The following is a 19,388-nucleotide window of genomic DNA, read 5'->3' as shown; positions in this document are numbered from 1 at the left end:
GTGGGATAGAGGCACTTGTGTACATGTGTGTGTGCATGCTAATAATTTCAAGTTAATAATTTCCATCTTACTGCTGGCGTTGATGTACACCTGCATAAAATAATAGCCATAAATATTATGAATAAACTCCACCAATTAACCACCAGCGTCTTATATTACATGTATTTCTCAACTAAAAAGTTTTTAAGGGATCTATTTCATACACAGAAGAATGCACACACCAGTATTATATTTGTCTTGGATTTGAATGCTTTTACTGAACCAGATAAACTATTTGCATTAAGTAGATTTTTCAGAGAAGATATTTTGAAAGTATAGAAAGATTTTGGGGATATATGTAAGCTGAATACCGTTATATACCTCCCATAGCATTCAACAAGGTGGTAACTGTTATATCCCAGGCAGCAAAAGTTTCCCTAACTTGTACTCAAATAGGCCTATCAGCATTGTTAGAAGCATTGGGATTATACGCAGAGCACTTGGGTTCTTTCTGCTATTGTATAAAGTCTGTGTATAAAACTAAAACTTTTGAACAGGAAGAAAATGTTCGTTTATGTGGGGGGTTAGCATTGCTGTGATTGTTACGTTTACAACTTAAGCAGCTCTGGTTATTAGAAATATTTCTGGCATAGTCCCTTTGAAAAAAGGAAACGCGCGATGCATGATTGCACTTCTATGTTTATTACTCTTTATTTTTTTTATGTGATCACATGCCATTTTCAAATTATATTCGCTAAATATATAGTATTAATTGAATTAAATCGGGAAAGGTGTGGTTCTCCAAGAGTTAAATGCTGAAACAATTTCTCGACGCTGTGGGGGGAGTTAACCATCACAAGGAGACGTATCATTTCCAGCTAGTTCCTGACTGGCAGCAGCTTATTAGAAGCTAGACTGAGTAACTGGACCATAACCGAGTTTAAGATTCTAATGCTGCTAGATCTCTTACTGTTTTCTGTAGGTTGTTAGAAGTCTCTGGAGCATACTGAGCAGGAAAAGTGGGCGATCTAGTGGGTGAGTCTCCATTTTCACCGACCGGTATGTAGTTTTTAAACGTGAAAGACAAGCGAAGTGTTTTCCTGGACATACTTGGTAGCTAAAAACAGCTGATGTTTTCTACAGCGATGGAAATATAATTTACCAGACATATTGTACTTGCCAGAATATAGAGAGTGATCTTGGAATGGTGAAACTTAAAGTTAACATCCAAATTAAATAATAATAATAATAATATTTTGATAACAAATCTAATTAAACTGCCTTGCTATTAAAGGCATTAAGTCACTGGTGCAATATCTAGTTCAGAAAACAAACTTGTTAAAACTGCGTTTAGCAATGTATTCTTATTGCATAATCAGCATTTATTAGCACTTGTAATTATAGGCATTTCCGTGTTCATGAATAAAAGTGGGCCACTGAGAAATGTAAATGATTTGAAGGAAAATATCATATTGAATTTAATAGTTTCCGTTAAATCGGTATTTCTAGCCTGATTAGGTTAAATTAGATATGAAATATTAATCTGTCACTGTTTTAATTTAGGCGATCGATCGTACTGCTTTTTATACCCATACATTTAGATCTATTGCCCCTGTTCAGTTTTGATCCGTCTTTTAAATCTCTTAATTGACCTAATAGACAAATATACTGTAGATACTATATGGCAAGTGCTCTTCTTTAATCCTTGACAAATACATTTATGTGTGTGTGTGTGTGTATGTGTGTGTACTAAAACATAGAAATGTGTTCAAGAATAAAAGTGGGACACCGAAAAACTTGAATCTGTTGTCCATATCACAGGTTCCCATGTGTTATAATTAAAGTATCATGGTCTGGTATTCAACCACCATGTGTATTACTATAGTGACATTGGCCATCAGAATGTGCAGAGTTCTCTCTCTCTGTTTTTATAGTAAAACTTAGTAATACTGATTAGCACCACTGCTCACATTCCTGCACTGTATCCCTTTTTCTTCCTCTCTTTTTAAATGGTTTAATGAGGGGAAGTGCAACTATAATTATTATCCAGCAAAGTGGGGACTGATATCTTTAAAGTTTGCTTTTTACTTATTTTTTGTATTTAAATTTCCCACTGTTGTGACCCCATCCTTAAGGATTGTAATGGGTTTACTGTTCCATTAAATGTCTTTTAAAAAGTAATGTACAGTATTACATGTTACCTCTTTGAATGGTATTGAATGTTAAAGAGTAATTGAACACTATTGTGGTTGGATATGTAATGCTCTTGTCCCTTGGGGATCTTGGACTATAGTGGCAAGCAGTAAAAATTAGAGACTCTTATCTGTATTCTTGATAGATAGATAGATAGATAGATAGATAGATAGATAGATAGATAGAAAGATAGATAGATAATCAATTATTCCTTTTCTATCAAAAAGGTTATCCTTGATACAGTTTACATGATACTCCATGATATGTGATACTTATATGACACAATGTACTTACTGTATATACTAAGAGCACTCCAAACATTACATTTCAGCAATTTCGCCTGGTAATGAAACATTATCACAATCAACATATTATGGAAACAGGAAGCATTTATACACATTACAGCTAGCAAATAGGGGGGCATTTCAAAAACATAGTATTCTGGTATGACTGCCACCCCACCTAGGGTGTCCCCTAAGATTTTGCCTGGCGCTTCCTGTATATGTGATTTTGCCTGTTTAAATTGCCATGCTGTACCCAAGCTGTACTATGAACTAATGGTTTTTCATGGTAAATTATGTAATCATACCCGTGCTAACATGGCCGTGATTACTAGCAGGGCCGAAAGCGTGAAAAATCGATCTGGCTGCGTCACCACCATCTTATTGGTCGAAATGCACGGAAATGCTGAGGATCTGTATCAATATGCATGGAGTATCTGATGGAAAAAAATGCATATTATATATATTATTCGGTATTAGTAGTATCGCACATTGCAATCTATTGAGGCATTCCAGGCAATTCGGAACTTGAAGATTTCGAACATTCCACTCATAAAAGTACTATAGAACAGCTGAACGGAATGCAAATTTATACAAGCTAATGCTTATTCCGCTAGCATTTGATGCAATATAACACAGCAATTCTCACAGACGTGGTAGCTGAAATGAGCACATAGTAAATCATGATCTACATTGTGTGAACAGTGAATAAATGCCTTTTCGGTTTTACATCACTGTCACCCTCCAAACCCAGAACCACCATTATACTAAGTCAGCCTGTCTGCAGTGGAAAATGGAAGCCAGCTGGAACCATGCTGTAACTAGTCTCTCTTGGCGGTACAGGTCAGATACAGCTTGGTTCCTGTATGCCAGTGGAAAAGCACCATATGTGTCCTGTGATGTATTGCCATTCCATCCAGGGTCTCCTCCAGCCTTGTGCCCTGTGCTGCCTGAGATATACTCCAGCCCCCAATGACCTGAGCTGGAAAAGCGGCTTTAAGAGGGGTAGATGATGTGCAGATATTTTTAAGGAATTTTCAAAAGTAGATTCCATGTTTTGTTATTATCATGGATGTGAATCTCTTGAGACATGGTCCTGAATGCCACATCATGGGCCCTGAATGTCACCTCATGGGCCCTGAATGCCACCTCATGGGCCCTGAATGCCGCCTCATGGGCCCTGAATGCCGCCTCATGGGCCCTGAATGCCGCCTCATGGGCCCTGAATGCCACATCATGGGCCCTGAATGTCACCTCATGGGCCCTGAATGCCACCTCGTGGGCCCTGAATGCTGCCTCGTGGGCCCTGAATGCCGCCTCGTGGGCCCTGAATGCCGCCTCGTGGGCCCTGAATGCCGCCTCGTGGGCCCTGAATGCCACCTCGTGGGTCCTGAATGCCACCTCATGGGCCCTGAATGCCACCTCACCCTTTGCACCCCATCCCCACCCCCCCACTGTCTGATAAAACTGCAGTTTCTGAATGATCGAAGTCATCATATGAAAGGAGTTACTCTTATTGCAGAGGCCCATAACTTGTGTTTTTACATATTCTTGGCATTATATATTCATCTTTCTTGGCATGGATTCATCGATCCATCCATCCAACTTATATCTGCTTGTCCAAGTCATGGGGGGGGGGCTGGAGAGGTACTTCATGACCCTGTCCTGGATTAGTGGTTATGGAAGATTGATGGATTCAATACAGTTGAAAAGTTCATTTCATGACACCACAAACTGAGAAGATCCAATACCCCACAAAGGTTCCACTTTGAAGAGGACCATACAGGGACGTGGAAAGAAGTTCTGGGCCTCCTGGCAAAATGTCCCCTTCTGCCTCCCAACAGGGTCCCCAGTCCGGTACATTGTGCTGACCAGACCTCAGTGTTATTATTTTACGGCCTTTATGAAATGCTGTGCCCCCTGAACCTGCCAGGGTATCCATGTCCCTCCACTGCCCCTGGGACCCTATATTAACCTTAAACTACATTTGGAAATAATTCACAGGTGTGTCTAAAAGCACAGCGATTTTGAACCTATAGTGCTGACAAAAATGGGTATATCCAGTAGATATGTTGGCTGAACCTTTCAAATTGGGATTGCTTAAAGCATTTGACTGACTTTAAGCATTTCGCTTTATCTGTGCAATTTATTTCTCTCCCCATTGTTTGTCTCACTTTTATTCACCCATTTTCTTTATTTCCCAGCCCTTTCCAAACATTGTTATTCTAATTCTTTACTGTTCCTCCCTCAATCTGTAGAACATAAGCGAATTTGGAACACAAGGGAGCCCACTGTCTAGGAGCTGCTATTTCATTCTTCCTTCCCTGCTGATTGTGAGGAGCTGGCCTCTTATCATGTCAACAGAAGCTGAAACTAACATGAACAACCAGCCAGACCAGGCCGTTCCCCCAAAGACTACGCCAAAGAAGGAGAGGAAGAAAGGTATTCTTTCAATTGGATATTGATTTTTTGTTCAGTCAGTGAATGCTCTAAAATTATTTCATTGTGGCTCACAGTTGTATGTGTGCCATTAATATTTTATACTTTTGCTAGCTGTTGTGGTTTTCTCTTTTTGGCATGCTAAACATGCTATGTGCTTTTAGGATATTGTTTGGATTTGTGTACTGTATATATTGTAGGTTACCAACAGTTAACAACAACACAGGAATACACAGTGATCTTGATAATTAGGTTCTTTTGTTGCCCTATTTCATTTTTGTAATCCAAAAAGTGTTACAAAACCATCTAGCGTGTTGCTGTTAGACACCTGTAATTATAATGTCAGATTTGATGTATACACTGCCTGGCCGGAAAAAAAAAAGTTGTTATTTGAATTTATATCAGCAAATACTTAAGAGCCAATGACTGGATCATTATTACAGCTCAGCAACGTTATGCAGCAATAAAGTCGGCTGAGTACCTGAATCTACTGAATGGCCAGGTTACACCTCCATCCATCATCAGTAGATTTTTTCTTCCCTGTTGGCATTTGGCATATTCCAGGACAAGAATGCCAAGATTCATTGTGTTCGAATTGTCAAAGAGTGGTTCAGGGAGCAGAGTTGTGACCTTAACCTCACTCATTGAAGGTCCGTGGGATGTTCTGAAGGAGGCTTAATGGAGTGGTTCAACTCACTTGTCAATACAGGATCTCTGTGTGAAATGAATGCAACTATGGATGAAAATAAACTGTGTGTGCATAAGCCTGTGGAAACAATGCCATGACAAATGTGCTCCATAATCAAAGCTAAAGGTGGTCCAATGAAAAATTCAAATGGCAACTTTTTTTTTTGGCCAGGCAGTGTATTAATGCCATTTTGACCCCTGGGATAAGCTCCAAGCTCAGCATGGCTCTGTATCAGATATGGAGTTTTACTAGGATCTGACCAAGTAAAACCAAGCAATTTTAATTACAACACATTTACATGGAATTCGACACGACTGGTAGGAAGCACAACCCAGATGCAGCTGTAGGAGAAACTGAAAGGAGCTTCATTGAAATGGATATATTGATAACTGAAAGCAAAAGACCAGGGGTGAGTTTCTCGAAGCCTTCTTAGCGCTATGTCGTTCGTAAGTTCTATGTTAAAAGATAGAACTTACGAATGATGTAGCGTTAAAAAGGCTTCAGGAAGCTCACCCCTGGAGGGGAAAAAAACACAAGGTAGGGACAAACATCGAGGAGCAACTAGGATGAGTGGGGGCAGACTAACGAGGATCGAATGAGAGGCAGGTGTGATTGATTAGACCTAAGAAGGAGGACCCAGAATGGCCAACAGCAACCTCTTCTGGCCAAACAGGGGCATGACAGATAGCGACAGAATTCTATACTATTCTATTCTTCAGGTTTCAGGAAAGAATTTAATACCTAAAATGTCAATAATTAATTGTATAATTTGAAAATTTGGAAATGAACAAATACAGTTCTTTCCATTGTTTTCAAAAGAAGTATCAATGTTAGACATGTATCTGAATTTGGATTATATAAATTTACTGGTTATCGGCATTTTACTTTACAATTATTCTTTATTAAGAAGGAAAAATGATTTTAAAAAAGAAAGCATTTTTAATTCCCTGGAGAGGATTACAGTGCCCTGGTGTTTCTCTGGATCTTGTGCCTTAGCCTGTAGAACTGTAGTCCCTTTGAAAGTAATCTTCACTGTCTGTGAGGTATTTAATGTAAAAAGATTAATCGCTTAATCATTAGAATATTGATATAGTTTAAACATATTTTAAAGGTCATACAGCAGATTGGCATGCCTCAGTACTACAATAATCCATCTACAAACTGTCAAGGTATTTTACTGAGCCAAATATATTATGTATGCCTATAAATAGTTTAATTCCTAGGTTGCTTTTAACATTATGTATTATTTTTTAACTTAATGTTAGACTGAGACAATGCCCCAATGGTAAATAACTGAATTGCATATAGAAGCATATACAGTATATGGAGCAGGCTGGAAAAATTTCGGAAAAATTATTCTGGCCTCCCTGTTTCTGTTTCAGTCCCAGAGAAGACAGATGAGTTTCTGCTGTCCAGATTCAAAGGTGATGGCGTGCGGTATAAAGCCAAGCTGATTGGCGTGGATGACGTGCCTGCTGCCAGAGGGGATAAAATGAGCCAAGATTCCATGATGAAACTGAAGGTTGATGAAGACACATAAAAACTGATTTTTAACAGATTCCTGTTTTGACATCAATGTCGCTATAGCCTACTATGGAGGTTTCCTATCTGGGGGGTCTTTATGGGGGCTTCGGTTCCTTAATCAATATACCATGTGCTGATTCATTGTGAAATCAGTTGACTTTAAATATGATCACTCAGCAGTTTACTCCTATCAAACACAGGGGATGAGTGCTGCCTCTCGGTCACAGGGAAAACATAAGCAGAAAGTCTGGATCAACATATCCCTATCTGGCATCAGAATTATTGATGAGAAAACTGGGGTGAGTGTATTCATTTGGTTTATGTAGCTGGAAATGTGTATTTCATGATCAGAACATTAGTTTCTTATTGGTAAATCAATGCTATTGCTAGCATTTTTTGATTCATATAATATAACTTAACACATCTGGTCTGCCATAGGTAATAGAATATGAACATGCAGTGAATAAGATTTCTTTCATCGCACGGGATGTGACAGACAACCGAGCTTTCGGCTACGTCTGTGGTGCTGAAGGGCAACATCAGTTCTTCGCTGTTAAGACTGTCCAACAGGTATGTGGCACTGGAGTGAATGTTTGATCCTGGTCCCACTGCATGTCAGGTTCATTCCCTAGCCACTGACTTACAATGTTAGAGCAAATTAAAGAAAGGTCTGTCTTTGTTACGTTGGAGAAATATGTCCTACAATGAATAGATCATGAGGCTTTGGAGTTTGAGTGGCCCTAAATTACGAAAGACATCCACAGAACAAAAAGATAAAACTAAAAAGATACAAATAAGAAAATAATGTTTGTAGAATAAAAATAGCACTACAAAGTGCACTATAAATTGTTTACACAATGTATGAACATGGGATTCAGTGATGATCACTAGAGTAACAATGCACCAAAACTTACAAATGGATTTATTTTGTTAAAGGAAAATGTAATCATAGTTTATTTGTCATTTTGGATTTAGACAGATAAAAATTTGCTTTCTGTTTTCAGTGGCACACACATACATTGTGAGTGAATATGTCTGACTGAATAGGCATTGTTTTGTTGTTCTCAGGCAGACCCATTGGTTGTCGATTTGAAGGATCTTTTCCAACTAGTTTTCAACATGAGAAGGAAGGAAACCGAGGGCACAGACAAGGTCAGTAACTTTTGACTTTTAATACCAAAGTACGACTGTAGTATTCTTCGTGGCCTTTCAGTCTTTGGCATTTCAGCATTTCATACCTGCATCTCATTAGGCTTGGTCCTGTATACAGGTCCTGCCTGATGCATGTGTTGTTGTCCCATTTTTTGGCTTGTTTAACTGTCTTCTAAGTCAGTTGTAGTAGATACTCAAGAAGAAACTAAAATACTTAGCTATTATGTTATAAAATTGTGTTTCATTCAGTCTTTAGTGGTAAAACCTGAGCTGACCTGAATTATTTTCAGTGCACAGTTATTTTCCACATTCACCTCTGTGCAATAAGCAGTAAGACAGATGGATAATCAAAAGTCTTTCCATTACGCTAAATGTTTCCATTAAGCTAATAAACATCACTAGTCATGTTTCTTTTGTTAATTGCTGGTGACAAACATGAGAATGTAATATTAAAGCTCAAACGTCCTGTCAGACACATCTAGGTTTTAAAATGTATCCACAGTGTTACGTATTTCTAGTTTAACTTGAACTGTATTGTCAAGGACTGTTATTTGAAGTTTTATGGTGATTTTGTGTGTTTTTATTGAAACCACGTGGGATTAAATAAGTGAAACTGTATTATTCTAACACTGACATCTACCACATTTACAGTATGGTTCTTGCATTGAGTTAAACGAAAACAAGCTCACTACATGCAAAGGTGCCAATCCACCTTCCGACTCCATACACACTAAGGATCCTTTATAGTGTTATTTTAACAGTCACCATTACATCATAGAAAAGTAATAGAATATGCCTAATCCTTTTCAACTTCAGGTTTGTGTAATGCTGATCTATTAAATGCTATGGCGCATTTTGTGAAAACAACCACTTTTACTAAAATTGTTATTTCAGAATCCCTCGTGAATTCTCCATAATTTAAGTCCCTGCCCACTCTCCATTTTATATAAGGACTGCAACACTGACTAGGTCTATGAACCTAAACCCTCTCTTGGATAAAATGAAGCACTCCTGTTTCTCATGTCCCATTACATATTGTTTTTCTCTCTATGTCTCTCCCTTGATCCAGTGTGATGAACAGATTAATCTTTTTGGACACACATTATCACCACCAGATTTACAGTCTTCCTCGGTAAGTTACCTTATTGCTGGTCATTTTGACACTTTCTATATTGCATATCAACTGTGCTAGAATACTAACAATATAAATGTAGTAGATTGGTTATTGAATAATTAGAGAGAGTCTCATTCTTCTTAGTTTTTGCACTTAGAGATTGATACACCTTAACATCATTAGAAGTGTGTACTTGTTAGAAGTGAACACACTTTTATATGTAAATGATGGTTTACTAACAAAATACACAGAAACCCTGATGTTTCACCGCCTGGGAGGAAAGTGGAAAAAGCAGAAATGAATAGTGAAGTAATATCAGAGGTTAAGGGGCACCCATTTGATGGCTAAGCACTTCCATGCTGATAGCTTGCAACTGAACTCTCATCACCCTCTGTCTCATGTAGTAGGACAGTTCTTAACTGCCTGCCTGACATGTCTGTGTGGAAAATTAAGGAGTAGAAGAATGTAGGGGACATTTGTACATGTATTAATAGCAAGGAATACTTCCTTGCATGACTTTGCATCTGCAAGGTCCAGTGAGATAGAGACTGAGAATCTGAAGAAAAGCCTCACCAACCAAACCTCAAAAGTGATCTCATCTATTTTTTTGTACTTCAGTTGGAGGGGAAACTGCAGTCACCATAGGTCATTGCTATGCAGCCATGATGGGCCACCCTCTGTCAGAGGAACCCTAGATGCTGAACCTCACCCTTTAGCAATAAGCCCCCTCTGGAAATGCCACAAGTCCCCATACTACCATTCTTAGGGCAGGGACCTTGACAGGGGTTGAAACTAGAGGACTAGGTTTGGGCTCCAGCGTTGCAAGGGTAGATGTTTTCCAGTTCTATGTGTACAGCCAAAGAAGAAATCTATGTCACTGGAACCAGTGTGATATTTACTTTGGCAGTCAGTAGACAAAGTCATTCAGATTACGCTCTCTAGCTGTAACCACTGTCTGGTGGAATCCAGGGGAAAGGCATGTTGTTAAGGTTGCAGAATCTCTTCTGGTGGAATTTTACTGACTGGCATATTCTCTCCAACACCACCCTCTTCAGAGTGTCGCCTGGCACAGTTACAAGTAGGCATGTGGGGTTCTATTGCCATAGGTAATAAAAGGTGGATAGAACATTCCTCCACCAGTCACTTACCTGCAGAAGCCATCCTCATAAACATCTCGACAGAAGCTTCTGGGTTGTCTTTGGGACCTATTTTCAGAATTTGGATCAGCACAGGTGGCAGGGAGATGGGTAGTGGGAATTAGACAAACAGTTCCTGAATGTCAGCTCACTCCTCAGTCTGGAACTCCACAAATGTGTGCAGAGTGTCTTTTATTGTTACATTCTGCAGGTGCAGAAGCCTGATTATAGATAGATTGCAGGGTGACTAGTTATATGAGCACCCAAAGCAGTTCTGGGTCCTGTGAACAACTGAATTCCTCCAGGCAAGATGGTGAACAGAAAGAAATGACACAGGGATAAAAGCAGGGAATGGGAGCGTTATTTAGGGGACAGAAATGGAAACAGGCTTGACAAAAGTAGCATGAAAATTAAAGATGGTCAATTCAGCCTTAGCAAGAAGAAAGGCACCACAGAAAAAGAACATGGCAGTGGGGTCAGATATTTGGGTCTTGGGACATTTACAAGAGGTAACAGGAACGAAAACTCAGCCATATATCATGATTTGCAATAAGCAAGAAGTGACAATGAGAAAATTTCCCTGCGCCGAATGAGTTAATCACCTAACTTCACCTTGATAGCAAACTATACTTCTGCCCATCCAAGCCAATTTTACAAAAGCATTATCATCTTTTTTAAAGAGGTTTTGCCCTTTATAACATCATAGTATTTTATAATGTGTCGTAGTATTTATATTGCATACCTTATATCAGTAAGATTATTTGCTTTTTCTCGTTTCCCATAAGGGGCTATATGTAGCTTAGGGGATCAGGGCTGTGAACAGACAGTCTGGGGTTTGAATTTTGTGGATGGCAGAATAATCATATTACCCTGTGGCCCTTAACCCCAGCTGCTTCAGGGATGTTGAACGACGCTGTTCTTTGTTCCCACAATTTCCTTAATTGTACATCACTTTGGTACTGAATATATTTTTGATCCATAAACAAGAATAATTTTAATTTTATGATATGTACTGTATATGACTGCTTTGGCTCTGGAGTATACAGCTAATTTAAAGTACTTTATAATGTTTTAAAATTTTGTTCTTATTTCAATTAACAGGAGACTAAAGATATCCTACTGTTGGATCTTTCCACTGACATCGACAACAATCAAAACTGTGTAAAGGGAGAGTGTTTGGCAGCTTCCTTTGTCCCTCAGATAATGCCTGAATCAAACCCCTCCCTTGAAAAGCCCTGCCCTCCTCAGGTTAGCTTCTTTCCCACTACCTTGCCAGACCCCTTCAGCGATGACCCCTTCCCAAAAAACAAAGACCATCCTGCACAGCCTAACCTTGTGGCTCCCCCCATGGTTTTCAACCACAGACAAGTAAGTCTCGATCAATTCTGTAGCTCACCGAATGTCAACGGTCACCATAATGGTGACTCTGACTGCTTAACTCAACAGTTTGATGAGCTATCCGTTAGGACTGTTACCCAGACATCATCTGACAGCCAGTGGCCAGTACAGTGTAGGGTCACAGAGGAGATCCCAGTGATACTGCAGAGAGCTTTACAATACAGATCCACGCAGAATCCTTTTCTTGAAGTATCTGATAAAAACTTACCCTTGCTAAATGTTGTGAAAAAAGAGTCAGGGGGCACCACTGAGCCCCCGTGTCACCCAGCCATGGATTCAGTGATCATTAGCCCTCCTCCACTCAACACAAAGGCTGGACGAGGAAGGAAATGCATTAAGGTGAAGGCACAAGCCAAGCTTATGTGTACTGCATGCCATCAGCATTCTGGTAGACCATTACAACAGCATATGCTCCTAACGCTAACCCTTTAACATGGCATATATTCACTTGGGAAGTTTTTTTTTAAGTAAATTAAATGCATGAAAAGTGCATGAAACAGTGAAGGTCCTGTTCTGTGGTTATAGAATTGCAATTAATAATGGTGCTATTCTGCAAGTATAACTCACCTTTCAGCTTTTACTTTATCATGCTCAGTTACCATGTTTTTGTTTTACTTTTTTGCATCAGATCTTATCTTGAAGGTAAGCTGTTGATAAAGGGTTCCCTAAAAAACACTGGTAGTTTCGAGGCATAATACATTTATGTGATGCTGACTAAATATTTTTCCACTTATATTACTTGTAAAAAAATCAGGCTAAAGACTAGAAGTCTGACTAGACAAAATATTACATTTTATCAACAGTCCTCCACAAACAACCCATTTGGAACAGACCAGTATGCTTCATCCAGTCACAGAGAATCTGGTCCACCACAGCCAGATATTCAAACCAAACCTGTTGCTAACTTTAGTGGCGATCCAGTAAACAGCAACACTACAATGCTAAGTTTGGGTAAGATATGCAAATTATATAACCTGTAACATATTTCCTGTGCTGATAATATATAAATAGGATTCTTGTGTGTGAATTAATTTCTCATCTGCAGAATGTTGATCTCTTTCTTCTAGGAACTTTGTCGCTGGGTGCTCCAGCTCCAAACTTAGGGGCAGCCCAGTGGGGTCAAGCAGCACCCTCCATATTCCTTGTTCCCGATGGCACTTCTCAGTCCACTTCTTACCCCCAGTTTTCAGTTTTCGGTGCCACACCAGCACCTGTGTGGGGCCAAGCACCGCCAGCATTTGGAATCGCTGCTCCTCCACAGCTCCCGGCCTGGGGTCACACAGCTGCAATGGCACCACCTGCTGGATGGTTTCAGGATTCACATATGAGTAATCCCTTCCGAGCCGACATGCTCCCAAAAGGAACACACCTGTCCTCCAGTCCTACACCAGAACCTCCATCACAGTCAACTCCATCGAAGGGGATCTCAATGGTGGAAAATGATGCCTTCGCAGCTCTAGATCCTCTCGAGCAGGAGCAGAAAAATGGGAAGGATATGTTTAAAGATTTCAGGAAAGTCAAGCCTCTGCAGGTGTCGGCTCAGAGAGGTGAGCTTTTGGCTGCTATCAGAACCTTCCCCCAGTACCTTCCTGCAGATTAGTCTTACTCCAGGAAGTTGTTGATACCCACGTCAATCAAATATCAATAAGATGAAACAGAATAGTGTAATAGTGTAAATTTTGTAAAATGGAGATCTTAAGATCATATTATTCAAGGGTTGATTTTCTCATATTTTCTCAAGTTATATCCTATCATCAGTGATTAATCATCTTATTTTGGTTTAAAATCTACTAAAAGACTGCAACATTTTCATCACGCATGTTTGTTTACACTGCAAACATGTTATTTTCATCAGTTATTTGGGAGAGAATAGCCTAAATGGTCTGTTTAATTTTAAAGATCACGATGAATGGTTCTTCACATTGTTTACCCCCCAGGTTCCCCATGCCCTAGCCCCGCTGCCTCAGCCCCTCTGGTACGTCACTTTGATAGCCCATCTAGCTGTAATATGTTAGGTGGGCACCCTTCTGCATAGGTACATTACCCAGCTGTACTCAGAGATACTAAAGAGTGCCATGCTTAGAATATTTACAAGTAACTGGCTTATTTATCGCTAACAGTTTCAGAATGTATTCAGTAATGTAGCAAAAAGGTACTAAAGATAATACTGTCACTCCACATTTCTGAGGGTTAGAGCTGGAAGATGCTCACAAATGTGAAAATACTTAGGTCCATTATTGACAGCACTTGACAACTTCTTTTTTTTTTTTACCAAAAATAACTTTAGATTAAAGACATAGTATGCATGTACACTTAAAATATTTAATAACACTAATATTTATATATTATATGAATTTATATAATATCTTTCAGTATTGTTTATATATTTTTTTGTTTGTGCATCATCCAAAAATACTCCCATTTAAGTGTTCACAGCCACCTTGTGAATGACAAACTGCGAATGTCAAATTCACAAATCTGGGGGGGCGACTATTTTAATGTTTGCATCATTGACAGCTCACATTATTGAAGTATATCTATATTTTAATCATTATAAGTATTTAAGCTTATATAAGTTTGTACATTATTACATACTGAAAAATTCCTCACTCTTTCCCTGTATAACAGGTCAAGCCCCCCGCCCAGCCTGTCACAACAGCCTTCTGTAGCAACCCTTTCGCATAAGGGATGTCCATCCTGCCCGGCAGCAAAAATGTGAGTGTGATGAAATCATTTAGAAAGGTGGTGAACTTCTGGAAGCATTTACTCACTATTGAAAATATTTAAAGTACCTAGATTCAGAAATTAACTTATATTTTTGAGAAATTCTCTTGTCTTTTCCAGAAAGCCCTTGTCATCCAGATGTAATCAACGAGGAATCCAACTGCTCCAACCCAGTCCAGAAACTTAAGATGCAGATGATGTAATTCGTCAAAACCTCATTTACCAATCAGACCAATGAGTGACCAAAGTGATTTAATGTCACGTATGGACCTTCAGTCATATCAGTGCTGAGTGGTGTTCCCCTTGTTATTCAGTACTAGCAGATATAGAGAGGTGCCTGTACTCCCCTTGTTATTCAGTACTAGAGGATATCGAGAGGCCCTTGTCATTCAGTAATAGGGGACATGGAGAGGTGCCGGTACTCCCCTTGTTATTCAGTACTAGGGGATATGGAGAGGTGTCGGTACTCCCCTTGTTATTCAGTACTAGGGGATATGGAGAGGTGTCGGTACTCCCCTTGTTATTCAGTACTAGGGGATATGGAGAGGTGTCGGTACTCCCCTTGTCATTCAGTACTAGGTGACTTGGAGAGGTGCCGGTACTCCCCTTGTCATTCAGTACTAGGGGATATTGAGAGGTGTCGGTACTCCCCTTGTTATTCAGTACTAGGGAATATGGAGAGGTGTCGGTACTCCCCTTGTTATTCAGTACTAGGGGATATGGGGAGGTGCCTGTACTCCCCTTGTCATTCAGTACTAGGGGACATGGAGAGGTGCCGGTACTCCCCTTGTTATTCAGTACTAGGGGATATGGAGAGGTGTCGGTACTCCCCTTGTCATTCAGTACTAGGTGACATGGAGAGGTGCCGGTACTCCCCTTGTCATTCAGTACTAGGGGATATCGAGAGGTGTCGGTACTCCCCTTGTTATTCAGTACTAGGGAATATGGAGAGGTGCCGGTACTCCCCTTGTTATTCAGTACTAGGGGACATGGAGAGGTGCCGGTACTCCCCTTGTCATTCAGTACTAGGGGATATCGAGAGGTGCCGGTACTCCCCTTGTCATTCAGTACTAGATGACATGGAGAGGTGTCGGTACTCCCCTTGTCATTCAGTACTAGGGAATATGGAGAGGTGCCGGTACTCCCCTTGTCATTCAGTACTAGATGACATGGAGAGGTGCCGGTACTCCCCTTGTCATTCAGTACTAGGGGATATGGAGAGGTGTCGGTACTCCCCTTGTCATTCAGTACTAGGTGACTTGGAGAGGTGCCGGTACTCCCCTTGTCATTCAGTACTAGGGGATATTGAGAGGTGTCGGTACTCCCCTTGTTATTCAGTACTAGGGAATATGGAGAGGTGTCGGTACTCCCCTTGTTATTCAGTACTAGGGGATATGGGGAGGTGCCTGTACTCCCCTTGTCATTCAGTACTAGGGGACATGGAGAGGTGCCGGTACTCCCCTTGTTATTCAGTACTAGGGGATATGGAGAGGTGTCGGTACTCCCCTTGTCATTCAGTACTAGGTGACATGGAGAGGTGCCGGTACTCCCCTTGTCATTCAGTACTAGGGGATATCGAGAGGTGTCGGTACTCCCCTTGTTATTCAGTACTAGGGAATATGGAGAGGTGCCGGTACTCCCCTTGTTATTCAGTACTAGGGGACATGGAGAGGTGCCGGTACTCCCCTTGTCATTCAGTACTAGGGGATATCGAGAGGTGCCGGTACTCCCCTTGTCATTCAGTACTAGATGACATGGAGAGGTGTCGGTACTCCCCTTGTCATTCAGTACTAGGGAATATGGAGAGGTGCCGGTACTCCCCTTGTCATTCAGTACTAGATGACATGGAGAGGTGCCGGTACTCCCCTTGTCATTCAGTACTAGGGGATATCGAGAGGTGCCGGTACTCCCCTTGTCATTCAGTACTAGATGACATGGAGAGGTGCCGGTACTCCCCTTGTCATTCAGTACTAGATGACATGGAGAGGTGTCGGTACTCCCCTTGTCATTCAGTACTAGGGAATATGGAGAGGTGTCGGTACTCCCCTTATTATTCAGTACTAGGGAATATGGAGAGGTGCCGGTACTCCCTTTGTCATTCAGTACTAGGGGACATGGAGAGGTGCCGGTACTCCCCTTGTCATTCAGTACTAGGGGATATCGAGAGGTGCCGGTACTCCCCTTGTCATTCAGTACTAGGGGATATCGAGAGGTGCCGGTACTCCCCTTGTCATTCAGTACTAGATGACATGGAGAGGTGCCGGTACTCCCCTTGTCATTCAGTACTAGGGGATATCGAGAGGTGCCAGTACTCTGAAGCAAAAACACAAAGATGTGCTGGTACTACATACAGGTACCAGTGAGTACCGGCTCACTTCGAGCACTGAGTCAAAGCAATCTGCAATGTAAATAAAACTAGATCCTGCATACAGCAGTCCCATGAAACACACTATAACATGTAATTAATATTGTATGGCACTAAAGATGGTGTGTGGATTGCCTGCAGATAATTGTGTATAATCAACTATGAACAACTGATGCGTCCTTTTCTCCCATTTTATGTATTATACCCATGTTCTTCATGATGTTGTACAGTTCCAGGATAAGAGCTAATTGATTGCTTATGATTGAATCTTAAAGTATATTTTGATTAGAAGTTGGACTTAAAGAGTGGATGACCAATAATAATGTCAAAACTAGTTATGAAGTCTTATGTAGTTGTTTATTTTTTTCTAAATAAACTGGCACATTTAGATGGTGTAATTTTTTATATTGTGTGTATCGTTCATCAATCAAATGACAATCTGTACTGGTTTATATAAAGGCGATTTCTGTATTTTTTATTAAACTATGATGATACTTTGAACCCGGACAGTTGCAACCTGGACATTTGCAACACTACATAAGGAAAATGTTTTTTCTGGACTTTGGTCTATGTGACTCATCAGACAGAAATGTTGAAGCATTATGTTTAAATGCACAGTACATGAGACATGAATTATTCTGTTATTGATAAATATCAAGCAGCACCATATTGCAGGTTAGACACGATTCATAACAAATATTGTGGTTGTAACTTACGACTTCTTATTTCACTGGTCACAGAAATTTTTTTAGTCGAGCAAAGCAAGCGTGTGAGCAGAGAGAAACAAAGCGTTTAGGATTTCAGTACAGTTTAGGGCACAAAAATGGCAAAAAAACACAAGAAAAATGCGAGCTATAAAGATTACTATGAGATATCACGTGAGATGCTGCCATAAACACGCTTGGTGTCCTCTAAACCAACACCATATATATTTTATGTATTTATGAGTTACTAAAAAAAAATTCTCATTTCATTCACATTTAATGTCTTGCCAACCCAGCAATACATCAAAACCACGATGGGAAAAGAAATGAAGAAGAAGGCTTGACTGTACAAAGCTTACCAGGCTGCTGATGATCCTATGCTGAATGCACACTACTGTAATGTACTGTGTTTAGTACATAATGAATAAAATCACACACCATGTATGATGCCAAAACCTGGTGTAGTTAGTTATATAGGCAGTTCAACTAACAAATTTCATCACAAATTAATATTAAATGAAGACAGTGTTGCAATATATGACTGATTCTCTGAATCAGGTGCCCTGTAGTTCTCCAGACTTCTTCAAAGATTTTCAATTGAACCCTTAACCCCCTATAAAATAATGTATCAGCCCCTGTGACATCAGCATTGAGGAAATTACATCACACAAGTCTTATGAACAAAATGCTGCAAAGGCAAGAGTCTTTTGTTACCTATTTTTCATTGTTTTAATGTCAGATTCAACATTTAACTCTACTGTATGAATATATGATAGTAAACTATTGTTTAGGAAAAATAAACAATAGTCTTGCAAAAGATTACAATTTTATAATGTCCTGAATGCCATGTGGTCAATATGGATGTAAATATGGAGTTATGGCTACTATAACCAAAAATGTCTACCCCAATAAATTCAACCTCATCACATTTTTTATTGCAATGGGGTTGAATCATTGTGATGGGGTTGAATGTCTGACACTAGTAGATGACCCTAATGTAGGCTTTGATTTGAACTGTCTGAAATAATTATTAATGTTACTTTATGTGTTGTCAGACATCACAAAGACAAAAACAGCAGCAGAAAGGAAAAGAGAACACAGGGCAAAAAGGGATGCAGATACAGAGAGAATGGAAAAATACCTCATACATGAGCATAAAAGGTGGAAATGGGACATTTAGATGGGGAAAAAGGAAAAAATAAACGATCTAACGAAATATGTGCAAGGTGTGGAGGACATCTAAAGAAAGACAGAAGAAATCAGAAGCTTTGATGAATATTAACACTCCTCCAGAACGTCCTCATATTAACAAGCAAAGAACCCCAGATCTGGGTCCTCAAGGTCAGTTAATAGGGGTTACGTCAGATTACATGAAGTTCGGAAGTATAAAAAGCTTTTTCATTAGGATGTGTGTGTCAGTCAGGGAGTGAGCGTACATATACTGTCCATGTCAGATTTTTAATGTCTGCAGCAGTTTAGTAATCATGAATTCCCTGGTTTTGTTTTTAGAAAACATTTGGGGGGCAAGAAGTAATCCCAAAGAGCCAAAGAGCAAGATACAAACTACACAAAGAAATAGCACAACAACCTTAGCTATGCTAAATAGTTATAGTTGTATATTTGCAAACAGGAAGGAAATCCTGTATTTTCATTTTATTTTCAGTACACTGCTTTACCAAAAGTGTTAGTGA

General features: G+C 39.9%; 1 protein-coding gene across 4 annotated transcripts; it reads left to right on the top strand.

Annotated features, from left to right (window-relative positions):
- Positions 1 to 836: 836 nt before the first annotated feature.
- On the top strand, positions 837 to 17,494 carry LOC111847286 (disabled homolog 2). Of its 4 annotated transcripts, XM_072708917.1 has the most exons (15): positions 839 to 1,014; positions 4,712 to 4,895; positions 6,963 to 7,102; positions 7,305 to 7,403; positions 7,543 to 7,674; positions 8,173 to 8,256; positions 9,326 to 9,388; positions 11,608 to 12,243; positions 12,708 to 12,855; positions 12,972 to 13,451; positions 13,842 to 13,879; positions 14,533 to 14,619; positions 14,749 to 16,345; positions 16,481 to 16,525; positions 16,616 to 17,494. In XM_072708917.1, exons 2-12 carry the CDS (start codon positions 4,808 to 4,810, stop codon positions 14,587 to 14,589), a joined length of 1,965 nt encoding a protein of 654 aa, XP_072565018.1. In that variant the 5' UTR covers positions 839 to 1,014; positions 4,712 to 4,807; the 3' UTR covers positions 14,590 to 14,619; positions 14,749 to 16,345; positions 16,481 to 16,525; positions 16,616 to 17,494. The 4 variants fall into 4 exon arrangements, with proteins under 4 accessions (XP_072565019.1, XP_072565018.1, XP_072565017.1 ...); XM_072708916.1 differs by having other exon boundaries at positions 14,749 to 16,525; XM_072708919.1 differs by having other exon boundaries at positions 842 to 1,014; positions 11,608 to 11,874; positions 14,749 to 16,525.
- The last annotated feature ends 1,894 nt before the right edge of the window (positions 17,495 to 19,388 follow it).

This window comes from Paramormyrops kingsleyae, chromosome 2, assembly GCF_048594095.1.
Source record: "Paramormyrops kingsleyae isolate MSU_618 chromosome 2, PKINGS_0.4, whole genome shotgun sequence".
Classification (NCBI taxonomy): Eukaryota; Metazoa; Chordata; class Actinopteri; order Osteoglossiformes; family Mormyridae; genus Paramormyrops; species Paramormyrops kingsleyae.
Note: the sequence above shows the minus strand (reverse complement) of the source record. Positions and strands in the feature narration are given on the sequence as shown.